The sequence below is a fragment of the Schistocerca cancellata genome, chromosome 1 (genome assembly GCF_023864275.1).
Source record: "Schistocerca cancellata isolate TAMUIC-IGC-003103 chromosome 1, iqSchCanc2.1, whole genome shotgun sequence".
In the NCBI taxonomy this organism is placed as follows: domain Eukaryota; kingdom Metazoa; phylum Arthropoda; class Insecta; order Orthoptera; family Acrididae; genus Schistocerca; species Schistocerca cancellata.
The window spans coordinates 1,008,214,193-1,008,232,067 of record NC_064626.1 but is presented as its reverse complement, the minus strand read 5'-3'; the positions used below and the strand labels follow the sequence as shown (position 1 = coordinate 1,008,232,067).

The 17,875-nt window shown below is 41.7% G+C and overlaps 1 protein-coding gene across 2 annotated transcripts in view; it reads right to left on the bottom strand.

Annotated features, from left to right (window-relative positions):
* Positions 1-17,875, bottom strand: part of LOC126089044 (lachesin-like) — a 1,131,845-nt gene that overhangs the window by 241,992 nt on the left and 871,978 nt on the right. For both annotated transcript variants that reach the window (XM_049906881.1, XM_049906882.1), the window contains exon 8: positions 1,523-1,660. In XM_049906881.1, coding sequence (XP_049762838.1) covers positions 1,523-1,660 — 138 coding nt within the window. The remainder of the gene's footprint in view (positions 1-1,522; positions 1,661-17,875) is intronic.

Sequence of the window (17,875 nt, the reverse complement as noted above, 5' to 3'; positions counted from 1 at the left end):
CAAGTATTTGCGTTAAACACTCGTGTCATAATCAATTACAAATAGATGGTTAACAAAATAGGTTTCAAAACGCGACTTTATTTTCAGTCAAATGTCGCTCCTAACGCAAGTCGTGCTGTGTGATTCGACAGGCAAAATTGAATCAATAGATATAGTGTTATGTTTCGCAGATTACGTATTAATTTTCATTGTTAAAGTTTTCTGAAAACTTCGCAAATAAATTAGTACAAGGTTCTTGTATATAGCTTACAGACTACAGAAAAGACTTGTAGTTAGTAGTTTCTATCTATCTACATAAATGACGTGTAGCTTGAGTTAAAACCTTTGTTTCTCAACGCCTCAGCAACTCGAACTAATGACAACACTTGTAGGATGCAAAATAACTCGAGCTCAGCCGTAATCCAACAAACAGCTCGTAGATATTCCTGTGCTTACGTCCGATACATTGAATAATTGGCCAAGTTTAGTGCTGACTTGCATCAAAGGGAGACGAATCACCAACAAATGACACTTCCATTATCTCCTGTTAATTATAAGGAAATAAGACCTATACATAAAATTCAATGCTGTGGTAAATGTCATGGTAAAAGTTAGTTAGATATTCATTCAGAGTTATGTACAAGGTGCGTTTGGGAAATTTCATAGTTGGTACCAAACTACAAAGAAAATAGAAGTCAAAATACTACTTGTATTCCCCTTCAAACGAAAATCAAATGGCCACAATATACTTTTAATGACATTTATAAAGCAGAAAACTCTTGGATTCGATACATGCATACAAAGATTAACCTCATTCGTTCCTTGTTTGAGGCAGGTGTGGAATGAGACAATGGAGGCTGTCTATCCAACCATGCCAATTGTTTCTTATTGCTTCAAACTAATATTTGTACAGACACCGACTGCATGGATCAATATCTCCAGATGTTTTCATTCACTATATCTTCTGCTCTTCAAGCAGTCAGAATATCTAAATTTGTAATCGATCCTTGCTTTCTGCTTGTTAATATTGTACTTAAGTGTTCTATACTAATTTGAGCCTGTACCGTCTTTTCCTGCTTTATGTTGCGAGTTGTTATTCCCGTTGACAGTCAACCAGCATAGGGCACACCATCCCAAAATTTCTTTCCGTCTCAAAAATGTCAGCGAGTCGTAACTAAAATTTTTTGCTTACAAATATTGTTCCACATACATATTTTGTCGAATTACATTGTGACCATTCTCGATGTGTTTGTGTATCTGTATTTGTAGACATCTATTTTAATACTTGCAGCTGTTTATACAACGTTTCAATGATCGAAATTTTCTGCGCCTCCTGCAACATAACGTTCTGCAGTTCATTGAGAACGTTTCGTAATTTTATCTTAAGAAATTATTTTCAGATATTTGCTTCATTAATGTTGGTGTCAAGAGAATTTAAATTCATAGCAGTAGAGGTTATGTTGAGAACTTGACGAATGCAGGGAAGACCTATTCTTTAAGTTACGTAAACGATTAATATTCTGTACAACAGAATAAAACTTACCGGAGACGATCATGTCACCCTTCTCCGTCGTCCAGTAGTTGATGGACGTCGGATAGGCTTCTGTATGGCACTCCAGCGTCACATCCTGGCCGATGTACGCTCCCTCTAGTTGATTTGGTATCGACAACATGGGTGGGACTGTAACAGAAAGGAAGTTTTGTTACTTCTTTCGTTTGGTAAAAAAAAAGAAAAGTATTTCACTGTTCGATTTCAGTTCAAGTCGTTAACTAATATTGATTGCTAATATGTTACATTATGCAATTGCTTCCGCACATGCATCATGAAGTTAATCAGTAACATAAGACATTTGGATACCTAATGCTACCAGGATCCTCACTTCCCATCGAATACTATTTGAACGTCTCCTCTACAGTTTTAGACGTATTATTTTCTTTGGTTATTTGCATCATGTTGCTTCTGCTTGAGGGTTACTGTAATTTCCCTCATTCAATTAGGGGACAGTCTTCTCTTGTCTTAACACAGCAACCGATTCTCTTGACCTGTTAACCACTCATTCGGATGACTGCATGCTCCAGCCACCACTTCGCTTCCAGTACTTTTAAAATTGCTTTTTCTACGACAGCCTGTTCCCTGGCCCATTTGTTTTTCTTCCTGCCTCTACTAGTAATTCTCAAATCGCTTCCCTCCAATCCTCACTGGCTAGCATTTAGTTTTTCAGTCATTCTCGTACAGAATGTCCAAGTCTCACAGACATTAGCCGAACTTGGTAATAAACACTGATTGTAAGCTTGTCTTCCAGGTACTTTGAAAGGTCAGTTTCGAAAGTCCTATTTTGTTTACCGAAGGCACCCCACCCCTGTTTTAACCTTCTGTATACACGTATGCAAATAAAATTTTCCATTTGATATGCGTCCAACTTTTACTGGTTACAGAGACATAGCCGTTAAGAGGCCATCACAAGATCCATACGCGGTATATTGCGTAATAATATTGTACAATATATTAAGCTAATGTGTGTGGCAAGAAGGACACAACATTAATTTGCAATATTAATGCCCGAAATACGTCAGTTAGATTCTAACATTGTAGAGAACACATCGGAACTCTTTAGTATTGCGATTGAGTTGCTTGTCTTGCAAATCACATGCACAAGTTATGCAGATCGGACGGTATATGCCTGAAAAGCTTCCAGTGAACATTTCAGTCGAGCAATGGCTTTTTCACTGCAGCATATATTCGTAAACCACAATAACCACTAACTGGGAATTAAACAAATGGACGTATTTTTTATCGTGTACAAGTGGTATTTTCTATATATTTCTCCACAACAACAACTGTTGGAAACCAAATAAATAATTATTTATTAATTACTGATTGAACGGTTTCATGATCTTACGTCTTTAGTGTGATAACTGTTGCAAGGAAACAAGTATGTATGCTCACTGGCTAGCAGACCAGGGCCTGTTGGCCAGTTTTGAAAACTGCACATGTAACGTTAACATTTCTGCTTACTGTCATGACACAGTGATCTTCAGTTTCCGGTGGACAACGAAGTACCTGACGTTTCCTAAAGACAGGTATTTCATTTCTCAAAGTAGCCTACCGCATGGAGATTTAATAAACATCTTCCAGTCACTGCCTGACCTCCTGTCTTTTACTTTTTCCAGTTCAGGCGAACTGAATTTCTCTTGGTGTCGGCAGGAACAGCCGTTTATAGGGCAGTACTAATTTACACGGCGCAATATATTGCGGATTATATTGAGCTGATCTCAATGTTTTTAAAGCTCTGCGGTCACCTTGATTATTTTTCACAAATCGCCAATATCGCTCTCAAAGGGCCAATATTATTGCACAATAGTTGGTATTGCCTAAAAAATACTGAGCGTATCACGGTCCCTTTATAATGTCAAGGCGAAGCAAATGATCAAGTTCATAGCTGATTTTTATAAATTCCTTCTCAGACTTCACATTCTTCTGACAACACAACGTTTTTTCTCTTCTGCGGTCGTCTTGATGTTTTCTGATGATGGCAGCACTATCCATAAACTGAAACATCAATTGGTCTCTTATCTTCAATTCTCTAAATACTAATACTAGCTCTTTGATTGTTAATTTGCGCTCTAGTATTTCTGTATCACTGTGTTCATTGTACTTTCTTTTAGTCTTATTATAATATATTTTTAGGGCTACACTCCAAAGAGTAGTACTAACACAGATCATTACTATGTAACACGTCAGAACGTAGTTCCTGTATAAATACGTGTTGCGTGCACAGCTATGCATATCTGAAGGTGATCAAATGTGATAGAAATTTGTCATTCGTTAAAAAAAATGTTCAACTGAGTCTCAAAAATAAGTAGTATAAAAATCAACACAAATACTGAATTATTTCGAGACCAATATGTCGCCAATAGAGAATATACTTTCATGCACATCACTGGTGGCGTTGATTGACAAAGACGCGGCAAAAATCGATTATTGTCGGACGGGGTTGTGGAAAGTAATAGGCAGGAGCCCGTAAGACCTCGGAAATGCAAACGTCCATCGAGCCAGCTGCTTTCATTAAATACGGATTTCGGTGGAGCATCTATATTACTGCTGGATCTTGATCCCTGGTTTCAAGCTGGAAACAGAACTCTTCCCAGACTTTTCCCTTGAATATGCACAACAAAGCAATAAGAATTAGGCACTTATTACATTGAATTATTCATAGTTTCCTTTTCTTCCTTATACTATTCGGCTTGTTGAAGGGCCCGAGATTAATGAGACAGTGGACGTTCACGTATGTCTGCTGCCGGACGATATTTTTCACATTACGATGTAACTTTAAGATCCAGTCGCAATAAGTCGAAATGTGTAATCTCTAGAGTGTACACTTAACTGCTACAATATAGGAACTTTCAATCAGCAATGTAATACATTTTTTCTCTCTGCCAGTTTCGGTTGAAGAAATGTGGAATATGTTACGGGACATCGTGGAATGTTTCCGTTTAAGCCCCTATAGTTTCATGAAGTTCCGATTGGCGGCAGCGCTATATGTACGTTTTAAATGTTCAAATGGGGATGAATTCCTAAGGGACCAAATTACTGAGGTCTTCGGTCCCTAGATTTACACACTACTTAAACTAACTTTTGCTAAGAACAACACACCACACACACCACTGCCCGAGAGAAGACTCGAACCTCCGCGAGAGGGGCCGCGCAATCCGTGACATTGCGCTTCTAACCACCCGGCCACTTCGCGCTGCCGTACGTTTCCAAATGGCGTTGTAACGGAGGAGTGTTCCAGGCAGAGAACTGGCATTGTGTTTCTTTTGACGGAAACCAAGAGCATGCAGATATTCATAAGGGCTTGAAGAATGTAACAGTAAACAAAAGCAGGCTGAGTCGTTGGGTGAGGTATCTGTCACTATCGAAACTAGGTCGCTCAAACATGCCCGATCTTCCGAGTGCCGGCAGGCCACTGTCACTCGTGCAATGCATGAACGTTCAGTTACTCTTATTCGAAGTGGTTGACGAATCACAGTCAAACATCTCGCTGCATAACTGGATGTCTCTGTCAGTAGTGGTGACACTCTTGCTCACCAATTGGGGTACACAAAGTTGGGTACCGGCAGGGTTCCTAACCATGTCCCAGAGACTCTGAAGGGATTAAACTGTAGGATGTCCTCCCTCATGATGCAATGATCAATTCGACAATGTATTGTGCTGCCCTCAGGAAGTTGAAGATACGACTTGGATGTGTGCATCGCCACAAAAGTGCAGACGAATTTCTCCTTGTCCTTGACAATGAAATTTCTCACACCAGTCTGCGCACCCGAGACAATATCACAGGACTTCATTGGACTGTCCTTCCTCATCCTCCTACAGCCATATTATCGCACCTTCCAACATAAATCTGTTTGCCCAGTGAAGAGTGCACTCCACAGGAAGCAGTTCGTGGATGATAGGGAGATGCAGCGAGGCACTGGCTCCAACGTCGATAGGTACCATTTGGGATACAAGCTCTTTCAAAAATGGTTCAAATGGCTCTGAGCACTATGGGACTCAACTGCTGTGGTCATAAGTCCCCTAGAACTTAGAACTACTTAAACCTAACTAACCTAAGGACATCCCACACATCCATGCCCGAGGCAGGATTCGAACCTGCGACCGTAGCGGTCGTGCGGTTCCAGACTGTAGCGCCTTTAACCGCTCGGCCACTCCGGCCGGCCAAGCTCTCTCAGTAAGGCGGTGTAAGACTGTCCCATTGAATGGCGATAATATGGCAATATATACGGTTTTGTAGGCAAAGGAGTGAGAAATAATGTGGTGTATTGGAGTCCCGAATAAAACCAATCTGCTTTCAGAAAAAGTATGTAACGTTACTCACTGAACGTTCTTTGTAGTTGTATGCGGAAACACTGAGGTTAAAATGAGAAATCAGGCCGGAATTGGCGTAAACAGGTATCAGGTACCTTCTAAAAATAGTACGAAAACTATAGAATATATGGTACCAAATTAATGATCGGTGCTATGATTTGGCTTTCACCCTACCCTGCCCCCTCCCCCCCCCCCTTCACAGACCAACTGCCCCTTCCTCAGTCTTTCCCCCTACTCTCCCGCCACACTACTTTACTAACATGATAACTCTACTAGAAGCTACACTGGCATACGTCTCTGTAGCTAAGCTGACCTTCAGCATATGTTTTTCGCTTTATGAAACAGCTAGGAGTTTCCGAACATATTTGTAGCTCCAATTTCTGCTGAAAACTACAAGATTGGTATTTAAATTTTCGTTTGGGCTAACATACGCTTTACTTTTCGATGAATCTGTTTGATGTGAGTGTCAAATGGTGTATATCATCCACGATTTCTTCTACTATTCTAATGACGTATCTGTTGTTTAACTAATCCGTTGGAATACTTTTACCATCTAATTTGCAGCACATGCACCACTTTCACTTTGATGGTATGTCGCATGTTAAAATCGTGTGCAAAACTCTGGACTCAAAACTGGTAGTTATTATTGGTGTACTGCCAGTCAGAGATCGAGAAGAAGGTTAATTTTCATTTTTCTATTCACAGTCGTCATCCTAAAGAGTATCACTGAAACTTACACCACGATACTTACAATTTTCTATTAATTCTGCTTTTCGTTACAATAATGTAATAAATACTGTGGTTCATGAGATAGACTTCCTCGAATTAGTTTTCTACGTTTACCTTAGTACGAGTGCCACTCCAAAGGAAATACAGAATTTTTTTTTTTAGAGCAGCATGTTTTAGAGACTGTTTAAAAGCCTTCAAGAGGGAGTCATTGTCTTCAAATCTCGTTCTTAAGTTTACCGATGAGATGGCAATCACACGGAGCAGCTTACGGCAGCAGAGTGGGTGTTTCAGTGTTGTGATCTCGTGGCGGTTTTCTAATTGAAGTTTGGCTGGGCCTCATTGTGCAACGACAAAACATCATATCCTTGCTGATTTTGCTGAACACGACACATTCGAGCTTGAAATCTCTTGAGGGTTGTCACATACGCGTCAGAATTGATTCTGAGTCTATGTTTCATGATGTACACAGGAAACAGTCTATATTAATCAGAAACGCAGTAACTATCTCATTTCCTGCTGATGCGCAGTTTTGAATTTGTTCTTCTTCGGCGAGTTGACCTGATGCTATTCCATCGACTGCCTTGTCGCATCTGGTTCAAAACAATAGAACCGGTTTCATTTCCCATCATGTTCCCTGCCAGGAGATATCTCCAGAATTCTCCTATTGTTCCAGGAGATGGCTCTGAGCACTATGGGACTCAACTGCTGTGGTCATCAGTCCCCTAGAACTTAGAACTACTTAAACCTAACTAACCTAAGGACATCACAAACATCCATGCCCGAGGCAGGATTCGAACCTGCGACCGTAGCGGCCACGCAGTTCCAAACTGAAGCGCTTAGAACCGCACGGCCACACTGGCCGGCGTTCCAGGAGATCACTGCACACTGTCTTCCCTGTTTCTTTGAGGGATCGGACAACTTTCTGCGGGCCCCATTTTGACAGTAACCTTCTGCAGTACCAACCGTCTCCATATTATGTACTCACTCGCTTATCCACCCCTACTCACATTGACAATTCGTTCGCTGTTATACGTTTGTCAGCCAAAATCAGGCTTAGAATACGCTGCAGATTGTCAGGAGTCTCTGCAGACTCGGTCTGAAGCTGCGCAGGAGGTCCAGAGTATTTGGGTGGCCTGGTGTCTACTTTCACGAGACAATCTGCTTCTCCAACGCTAACTGTACTAAGATCAACAGCGTCAAATTCACACACTTTCCTCAGTCTCTTGTCAGTGGATTGCTGTCAGAACACAGAACTCTATAAAACCACTTTGCTTCAGATGAAAATCAGGTGCGGTAGGCATCTTGACGGACTGATACGACAGCGTGACTTGTGGAAACATGTTGAACTCATCCATTCAGACCCGATTTTTTTCTGGAAGAAGGAAAATTTTTCTTCATGTGGTTCTTTAATGATTCTAGATGCAACGTTTATACAGAAACATGTACACATTTTCATAATATACGTTGTATACTTGGCTTCATTTCATAGACTGAAATAACTAATTGTTAAATATTCTCTATTGTAATAAATGAAATGATCATTCAGTAATTACAATCCAAATTGGCAATAACAATACTGGCTTACACAGTTGAGTATAGCAAATTAGTCACATGCCTGTATTCTGGTCGTCATGAGCTGCTGTATACTGCAACATTGACTTGCTGATATGGTTATAGTGAGGCCCAGCAGTTGGCAACACTTGTGCATGATGAAAAGTTTAAACACTCACAAATATGTACCACTTCTGTTGCAGCTAAGACACAGTAAAGGTTTATGTGAATGTAAACCTTCAGGTGCGGAGAGGCTTTCTTCGTCACAACGTGCACCCTGTGCAACAGTACCGTTTGCCGTTGCGCAGGATGGTGGCAGCTTGTTACATGCAGGTATAGGTCTGCGTAAGTCTTCTTCCTAAACACTGAATGGCCTAGTGTGCCATCCGCTTTCGTCTTTATTAATATAAATAGAAATGAGTGACAGCCATTCTACTCTACTTCCATAGTGAAGGCTATGTTTTCATGGATGCTGTTAAGGCGCTCCAGAATCTCATCCAATGCCTTTCTGCCATGCTCCCAAACCATACAAGTTTCGTCAGCATGTTGGTAGAAGTGCTTGGGGTTTTGGGGAGCTCTCTAGAGCGCCACCTCCTCAAAGTGTTCCATGTATAGATTTGCGATCTCTGGAGCAGGAAGGTATCCCATTGTCTCTCCATCCATCTGTTCATAAAAGTTTCCAATGCATGTATTTGGGACCGCTGTCAGCCAAAATTGGGAAGCTTCTGAACAAATCTAACTTAAAAACCGTCTTCTGACAACCTCCGAAGACGAAAGAGTGGATTGTCTCTCGGGAAGACCTACTTAAACTACATTTACAACATCGTCTGTGAATGCGGTCAATAGTACATTGGACAAATGCTGCGAGAAACATATAAGGCTTGTGCGTTTGCGGCAAATGAAGAAATCGGCGATAACAAAACACATCATCAACGAAGACCTTACATTTGACTTCGAGAAAACCAAGGTGCTCTGCCAAGCCTCCGACTGTTCGGACGGCGTAACAAAGGAGTGCATCAAGATGAAGGATACCAACTGAGTGTTGCACGGAATACAGCAATAGTGGAAATTCGTCGACATCGCGCCCACCAACGTCCTCCTCACCACACAGGGCTGGCATGTTTTGACAGAGTCGCGAACGGTAAGCCAGCTATCACCACCACCGCGACTTCATCCCCCACCCTGCCCGCCGGCCTCGCTATACCCTTCTTCCCGGAGACAGGCAGACACACCGTAGGTATAAGTAGGACTGCATCTGCAAGATCTTGACACTTCGCTACAAGATAATGAGTATGTCATTCTTCGGAAGGTCGTGGTTTTATAATACTGCCACTTGGCTAGAGGTTTCCACCAAATGTATAAGCCGGGAAAGTCTAGAATCACATTATGACATCTCTACGGGGAGGAGATGGTAAGCAGCTTTAAGCAACTGCGTAAAGAATTCGCCAAGAAAGCCAAACTTCTCAGCACATTGGCTTTCCTTCAGCGATGCCGATATGAGAACATCTTGCCACGGTTTGCGAAATTGCGACACCCAATGAAATCGAAGAGGACCGACCGAATGTTGCGACGAGTGGGTATGGTCACAATGAGGGAGCGCATTCGCCTTACACGAAAAGAGCTGGACAAAAGTGCACTTGCCCTGCTCGCATGTCACCTGCATATGGCAAAGACATTATCAGCAGATTCCTGGCCATGGGTGAACTGCAGCTCTTACGTCTACAGCGAGGCACAGAAACGTAGTGTTACAACAAAACAGGTCGGCTAATTTGGCAGTCTGTCGGGAGTGCAGGTGACCAACAAGATGGCGAACACCATCAGATCCATTGTCAATCTGACAGCTGAAGTACGGGACGCAGCTACAACATCTGCCCTAGCAAAAGGTTTGACCTTTGCATCTATCCAAATGGCCACGCCGAAAAGGGACATTACTAGCAGCTTGGAGCAGGCAATTCGGGCCTGGCTAAGGAAGAAGAAGAGATCAGGAGGGAAAGCTGCAGGATCCTTCCGGTTCCCTAAAGTGAACATGACTGTAGCAGAATTGGAGGCTATCCGTGCACTGAGGGATGACGCTAACGCTATAGTTCTTCCAGCAGACAAAGGAAATGCAACGGTGCTATCATACACCTACGACTGCAAGCATAAAATCGGCTCGATACTACAACACACGGCCTTCAGCAAACTCAAAAGGGATCCAACATCGACAATGACAATAAAAATAGTGGTGCTGCTGGAGGACTCAGCTCTACCAGAGAGAGTGAGGATACGGCTGTATCCCAGAGCGACAACATCACCTCGCGTATATGGACCGCCCAAGGTATACAAACAAGATATACATCTACGGATAATTCTCGACAGCATCAGTTCGCACAACGACGGACTAGCCAAACATCTGCCGACATTCCTCAAACCCTTTGAGGGATAGTTTTGTCTTCACGTGAAGAACTCGGCAGATTTCCTGAGAATACTTAATACTGCCAATTATTAAGAGATTACCTTCTAGTTAGCTTCGACGTTACTTCACTCTTCAAGCAAGTGCTTCTGCAAGACTCCTTGGCGCTGCCCAATAAACATTTCCAGCCTCCAATAATGAAACTCTTTCAACATGCACTAACGACCACCGACTATTAGTGCATTGAAGAGTTTATGAACAGACGGAGTGGCCATAGGATCCCCTTTGCACCAGGGATCGCAAATCTTTACATGGAACACTTTGAGGAGATGGCCCAACCAACTGGTAGTCAAAATCCGAAGCGCTTCTGCCGCTATTCGTACGATACATTTGTTGTTTCCGAACATCGCAGGCACGCATTAGATGAGCTTCTGTACCATCTTAATAGCATCCATGATAAGATCACCTTTACTGTGGAAATAGAAGGGAATGGTTGGCTCTCATTTCTGGATGTATGAATAAGGAAGAAGGCAGATGGCACACTAGGCCATTAAGTATATCGGTAGAAGACTCGCACAAACTTGTACTTGCATGCAAGAAGCTACCACCATCCTGCCCAGAGGGAAATAATGCAGTTAACCTTGGTGAACAGGGTGCACGCTATAGTGACGAAGAAAGATTCTCAGACTGACTGCAGCACCTGAAGGAATTATTTTGCAAAACTGGGTACAGCGAAGAGCAGATTAGGTGGGCGTTTATGACGAGACAGGCCGCGAAAAATTAGGAAGAGAGAGGAAGCCAAGAAACTCGCTTCACTTCCGTATGTGGTACCGCTTTCAGCCTGAATTGTGAGGCTTCTGGAAATATGGAAAATAAAAAGTCTTCCTACTACCACCGAGTGAGCTGGCTCTGCCAAACACCCACTTAAACTCAAAGTACGAGGAATTTACAGCACCTCCTGCGAATGCGGTCAACAGTACAATGGACATACGCAGCGATTTATTTTGAACGCTGAGAGGAACATATGAGGCCTGTCCGGCTGTGACAGACGGAGAAATTGGCAATAGGAGAATACAACATGAAGCAAGACCACACATTTGACTTCGAGAACAACAAGGTGCTCTGCTGCGGCGTCGGCTTTTGGGACAGGGGCATAAAAGATGGTTTAAAAGGCTCTGGGCACTATGGGACTTAACAGCTGAGGTCATCAGTCCCCTAGAACTTATAATACGTAAACCTAACTAACCTAAGAACATCACACATATCCATGTCTAAGGCAGGATTCGAACCTGCCAGCGTAGCGGTCGCGCGGGTCCAGATTGGCGCGCTTAGAACCGCTCAGCCAGTCATAAGAGAGCCCATCGAAATTCGGATTCACGAGAACCTTGTAAACAGTGGCGAAGGATACCAGCTGAGTGCGGCATGGAATTCAGAGATAGCGGCAATTCGTCGAGAGCGCACCTACCACCATTCTTTTCGCCAGACGGGGCCAGAATGCTCTGACAGAGGTGTGAACGGCGCCGGCTACCCCCACTACCGCGACTTCATCCCCCCCAACCCCGTCCACCGGCTTCTCTGTAGCTAGCCTCCCGGAGCCAGGTGGAGGGGGACATACCACAGATTAAAGTAGGACTGCATCCACAAAATCTCGACACTTCACAACAATATGATGATTATGTTATTCGTTGATACGTCGTGGTTTTATAATACTTCTACTCGGCTGGAATAGAGAGAGCTTTTCGTCAATTGTATATGTTGATGGATACAACTGTAGCCAGAGGGTCTGAAAGGGTTAAATTCGCACGCAAGCGGCAAGAGTTTTTCTGTGAACTCCGTGACTAGCAAAGATGTAGAGCGAAACTAATGTTGTGCTTTCCTTTTGCAGTGGCTTTTGTCCTATTATGGAGTCTTACAACAAACTTTAATCTTGAGTAACAATTATTCTTATTTTCACACAGTTTTTTCGTTTTCTTATGACTGTTTAACCTTCGCATCTGTATGAGAACACACCAATTGATTTTTAAAAGACAGTATTTTTGCAGATAACTTAAAAGATATGTCAACGAAATTTTCACTCTGCAGCGGCACATGTGCTGGTAGTAAGTGGGCCCATTCAGCGCTTGGGGGGGAGGGGGATATTTAATAATCTCATCCACTCCAACCACAAAAATAAAATATAAAAATTGAATAAGTAAAAAATAAATATCACAATTTACTCATATAATGAACTCCAGATCATGAAATTCGTTATAATTACTTTTAAAGTTTTTAATCCATATAAATACAACTAATGTGTTGGAAGAATTTAAACTGGCATTTTTGTTGACAGAAATAGCAAACCAAGAGAGAAACAAGTTGAATGTAATATTTGCAAAGAATATTTTAAACCATCTTCACTTCCAGTACATTTGTTAAGTCAGGACCATACTGACAGTATTAAGGTATTAAAGCGAATTTATAACAAAGAATACAAAATTAGATTTAGTAGGTATGATGAAACTGATAGAGAAATATGGGAGGAAATAGAAAAATCAGATTCTCTTTTTTATGTCTATTATAATTTACAAGTATACAATTTACCAAAAATAATACGTAATTATACTGGAATAAAATCTCTCCATTAATACAGCATTTACCAATGATACACAGTAACAGGAAAACTACCATATAGGTCGCTGTTACAGCAGTTATTTAATTCAGGAAATATACTGTGAGATACCCTGGCGCGTTTGGAGATGTCACTCAGGTAAATGAGCCAATTCTACAAGGTACAAAGCAGGATAATGTCTCTAAATATTCTGAACTGCTAATGAATATACAACGTGACACACATGGTGACTCAGTAGGTATTGACTATCAACCGAAATGTCTAGGATTCTAATCTCAGTCGGCCATAGGATGTTTTCTGTCTCTTAGAGGGACTTTGGAATGTGGCAGTTATTTGTTATTGTGAAAAATGGTTAAATTGCATAGAGTTTCGAAGGCCACGATACACTGTAGGTCCTCTTATAGCTAGCAGGGAAAGTCATTTCAAAGTCTTTAGGAAGGAGAGAAGCATACCACTTTGAATACCTCCGTGCCTATTAAACCAATCTTGTGATCAAATCAACTTGCGGATAAAGGAGACATGTACTTAATCAACCTGAATACTAGGTAGCTTGTTTAGTGAATAGTACTCTCTCTCAGATGTCCTGGTAAAACAATTTTCTATTTATCAAATCGAATAGGCAAAATTTACGAAGGGCCTGCAGTCTTCAGTCCAAAGGCTGGTTTGAGTCAGCTCTCCACTACAGTGTATTGTGAGCAAACATTCCTTGTATCTGAATAGTTGCCACAAGCTATGGCTATTTGAACTTGTCTACCATATTCAAGTCTTGATCTCCATCTACTGTTTATAACCTCCACCTCACACACTTCCTTCTACTAACAAAATGACTGCTCCTTTATGCTTCACGATGTGTGCTATCAACTGATGCCATCTTGTAGTCAAGTTGCTCCATAAATGGTTGTTTTCCCAACTGGATTTAGTACCTCTTCAATTTTCCTACCTACCCATCCAATCTCAACATTCTTATGTAGTACCATATTTCTAAATCTGCTATTCTCATCTTTTCTGAAATGATTGTTGTCCCCATTTCATTTCTGAAAATATTGTACTTCATAAAAACGCCATCAGGGAAGACCACATAATATTCAAATTTATAATCAATACTAAAAAATTTCTCGTTTTTAGAAATGAGTCTCTTCACAAGGAAAAAAAAAGATTTGTACAAAATAGTAAGAGCAAATACTGAGCCAGGAGTTTTTTTATTAATATTAATAGTATTGTAACATATTAAGAGAAGTTTTAAAACAATCCAGGAGCATGCACATCTTATCTGAACTTCACACATAAGACAATAAAGGAAAAGTGAAACCAAATATTCTTAACAGAGAGACAAGGAAAGTAACCATAGAAGATGACATTATTTCTGTTAAAGGGAATGGAAGCATTGTGAATGACAGTTCATATATAGCAGATAGTTTTATTACTGTTTAAAAATGTGTGAGGAAATTGGTGAAAGTATTTCAGAAGAAAGAGCAAATACTACATTGTTGAGGTAAAAAGAGGATACTTTGTAAATTAAAAATTAATCTCACTGGTCTATCTGAAATAAGAACATCTTCATAACCCAAAAAAGTAAAATATCATCTTAGGGTCGATAACAAGAAGACACTAAAAAGTTGTGTCCCTCTAATATAAAAAGTTCTTAATCACTTATGTAATGCATCATTATTTCAAAGTGTTCTCCGATGAAGATTGAAATATGCTGTTGTTATCCCTGTCTATAAAAAGGGGAATTGCACACAAGTCAGTAATTACCAACCAGTGACACTCCATGTAGTACGTTCTAAAATTTTTGAGAACTCTAGGTTTGTCTGTCTTGTGTGTAATAATAGGATACCTTACCAATTACAATTCGGATTTCAAAACGTATATTCTACTAGGTTAGCTAATTAAACCTTTACTGAGAATATAATAAAATCTTTCAATGACAGAATATTACAAACTGGGCTTTTCTCGACTTACTAAATGTATTGATTGTGTCATTAATAATATTCTATTAGATAAGTTAAGTTTTTATGTAATACCTGTAACAAGAGCTAGACTTAACTTGCATTTACCAAGAAAAAATAAACATAAAACTCAAATCAGCATTTTCTACCAAGGAATAAAACTGTACTATAAGTTACCCAAAGAGATCCAAGAAATAGCAAAAATACACTTATTTAAAAAGGCAGCAAAGAAGTACCTGTTATGCAATACATTTTATACACTGAAGGATTACTAAGATAAAACAGGGTCGGGGTTTGATAAAAAAAGTCAGAAAAATAAATAATAATAATAATGATTTCAAAACATCCAAAATTCCACATAACACCTTCACTTTATTTTTTTTCCTTCTGTTATCCTTTCTAGAAATACTTACCCCCAAGGTATGCATAGCACAATACTCTCTTCCTCTTTCTGAGCTCAACATCTCACTCATGGGGGGATGCTGACACAGTTTTTCAGGATAGGAAATGGGAAGTTGCTCTACAGAAAATGGCCCCAAGTTCACCAGTGTATATATATATATATATATATATATATATATATATATATATATATATATATATATATATATATATATATATATATATACAGGGTGTTTCAAAAATGACCGGTATATTTGAAACGTCAATAAAAACTAAACGAGCAGCGGTAGAAATACACCGTTGTGGCAATATGTTTCGGACAACAGTACATTTTCAGGCAGACAAACTTTCGAAATTACAGTAGTTACAATTTTCAACAACAGATGGCGCTGCGGTCTGGGAAACTCTATAGTACGATATTTTCCACATATCCACCATGTGTAGCAATAATATGGCGTAGTCTCTGAATGAAATTACCCGAAACCTTTGACAACGTGTCTGGCGGAATGGCTTCACATGCAGATGAGATGTACTGCTTCAGCTGTTCAATTGTTTCTGGATTCTGGCGGTACACCTGGTCTTTCAAGTGTCTTCACAGAAAGAAGTCACAGGGGTTCATGTCTGGCGAATAGGGAGGCCAATCCACGCCGCTTCCTGTATGTTTCAGATAGCCCAAAGCAATCACACGATCATTGAAATATTCATTCAGGAAATTAAAGACGTCGGCCGTGCGATGTGGCCGGGCACCATCTTGCATAAACCACGAGGTGTTCGCAGTGTCGTCTAAGGCAGTTTGTACCGCCACAAATTCACGAGGAATGTCCAGATAGCGTGATGCAGTAATCGTTTCGGATCTGAAAAATGGGCCAATGATTCCTTTGGAAGAAATGGCGGCCCAGACCAGTACCTTTGGGGATGCAGGGACGATGGGACTGCAACATGGGGCTTTTCGGTTCCCCATATGCGCCGGTTCTGTTTATTGACGAAGCTGTCCAGGTAAAAATAAGCTTCGTCAGTAAACCAAATGCTGCCCACATGCATATCGCCGTCATCAATCCTGTGCACTATATCGTTAGCGAATGTCTCTTGTGCGGCACTGGTAGCGGCGCTGAGGAGTTGCCGCGTTTGAATTTTGTATGGATAGAGGTGTAAACTCTGGCGCATGAGACGATACGTGGACGTTGGCGTCATTTGGACCACAGCTGCAACACGGCGAACGGAAACCCAAAGGCCGCTGTTGGATCACCTGCTGCACTAGCTGCGCGTTGCACTCTGTGGTTGCCGTATGCGGTCGCCCTACCTTTCCAGCATGTTCATCCGTCACGTTCCCAGTCCGTTGAAATTTTTCAAACAGATCCTTTATTGTATCGCTTTTCGGTCCTTTGGTTACATTAAACCTCCGTTGAAAACTTCGTCTTGTTGCAACAACACTGTGTTCTAGGTGGTGGAATTCCAACACCAGAAAAATCCTCTGTTCTAAGGAATAAACCATGTTGTCTACAGCACACTTGCACGTTGTGAACAGCACACGCTTACAGCAGAAAGACGACGTACAGAATGGCGCACCCACAGACTGCGTTGTCTTCTACATCTTTCACATCACTTGCAGCGCCATCTGTTGTTGAAAATTGTAACTACTGTAATTTCGAAAGTTTGTCCGCCTGAAAATGTACTGTTGTCCCAAGCATATTGCAACAAACGGTGTATTTCTATCGCTGCTCGTTTAGTTTTTATTGCCGTTTCAAATATACCGGTCATTTTTGAAACATCCTGTATATATACACTCCTGGAAATGGAAAAAAGAACACATTGACACCGGTGTGTCAGACCCACCATACTTGCTCCGGACACTGCGAGAGGGCTGTACAAGCAATGATCACACGCACGGCACAGCGGATACACCAGGAACCGCGGTGTTGGCCGTCGAATGGCGCTAGCTGCGCAGCATTTGTGCACCGCCGCCGTCAGTGTCAGCCAGTTTGCCGTGGCATACGGAGCTCCATCGCAGTCTTTAACACTGGTAGCATGCCGCGACAGCGTGGACGTGAACCGTATGTGCAGTTGACGGACTTTGAGCGTGGGCGTATAGTGGGCATGCGGGAGGCCGGGTGGACGTACCGCCGAATTGCTCAACACGTGGGGCGTGAGGTCTCCACAGTACATCGATGTTGTCGCCAGTGGTCGGCGGAAGGTGCACGTGCCCGTCGACCTGGGACCGGACCGCAGCGACGCACGGATGCACGCCAAGACCGTAGGATCCTACGCAGTGCCGTAGGGGACCGCACCGCCACTTCCCAGCAAAATAGGGACACTGTTGCTCCTGGGGTATCGGCGAGGACCATTCGCAACCGTCTCCATGAAGCTGGGCTATGGTCCCGCACACCGTTAGGCCGTCTTCC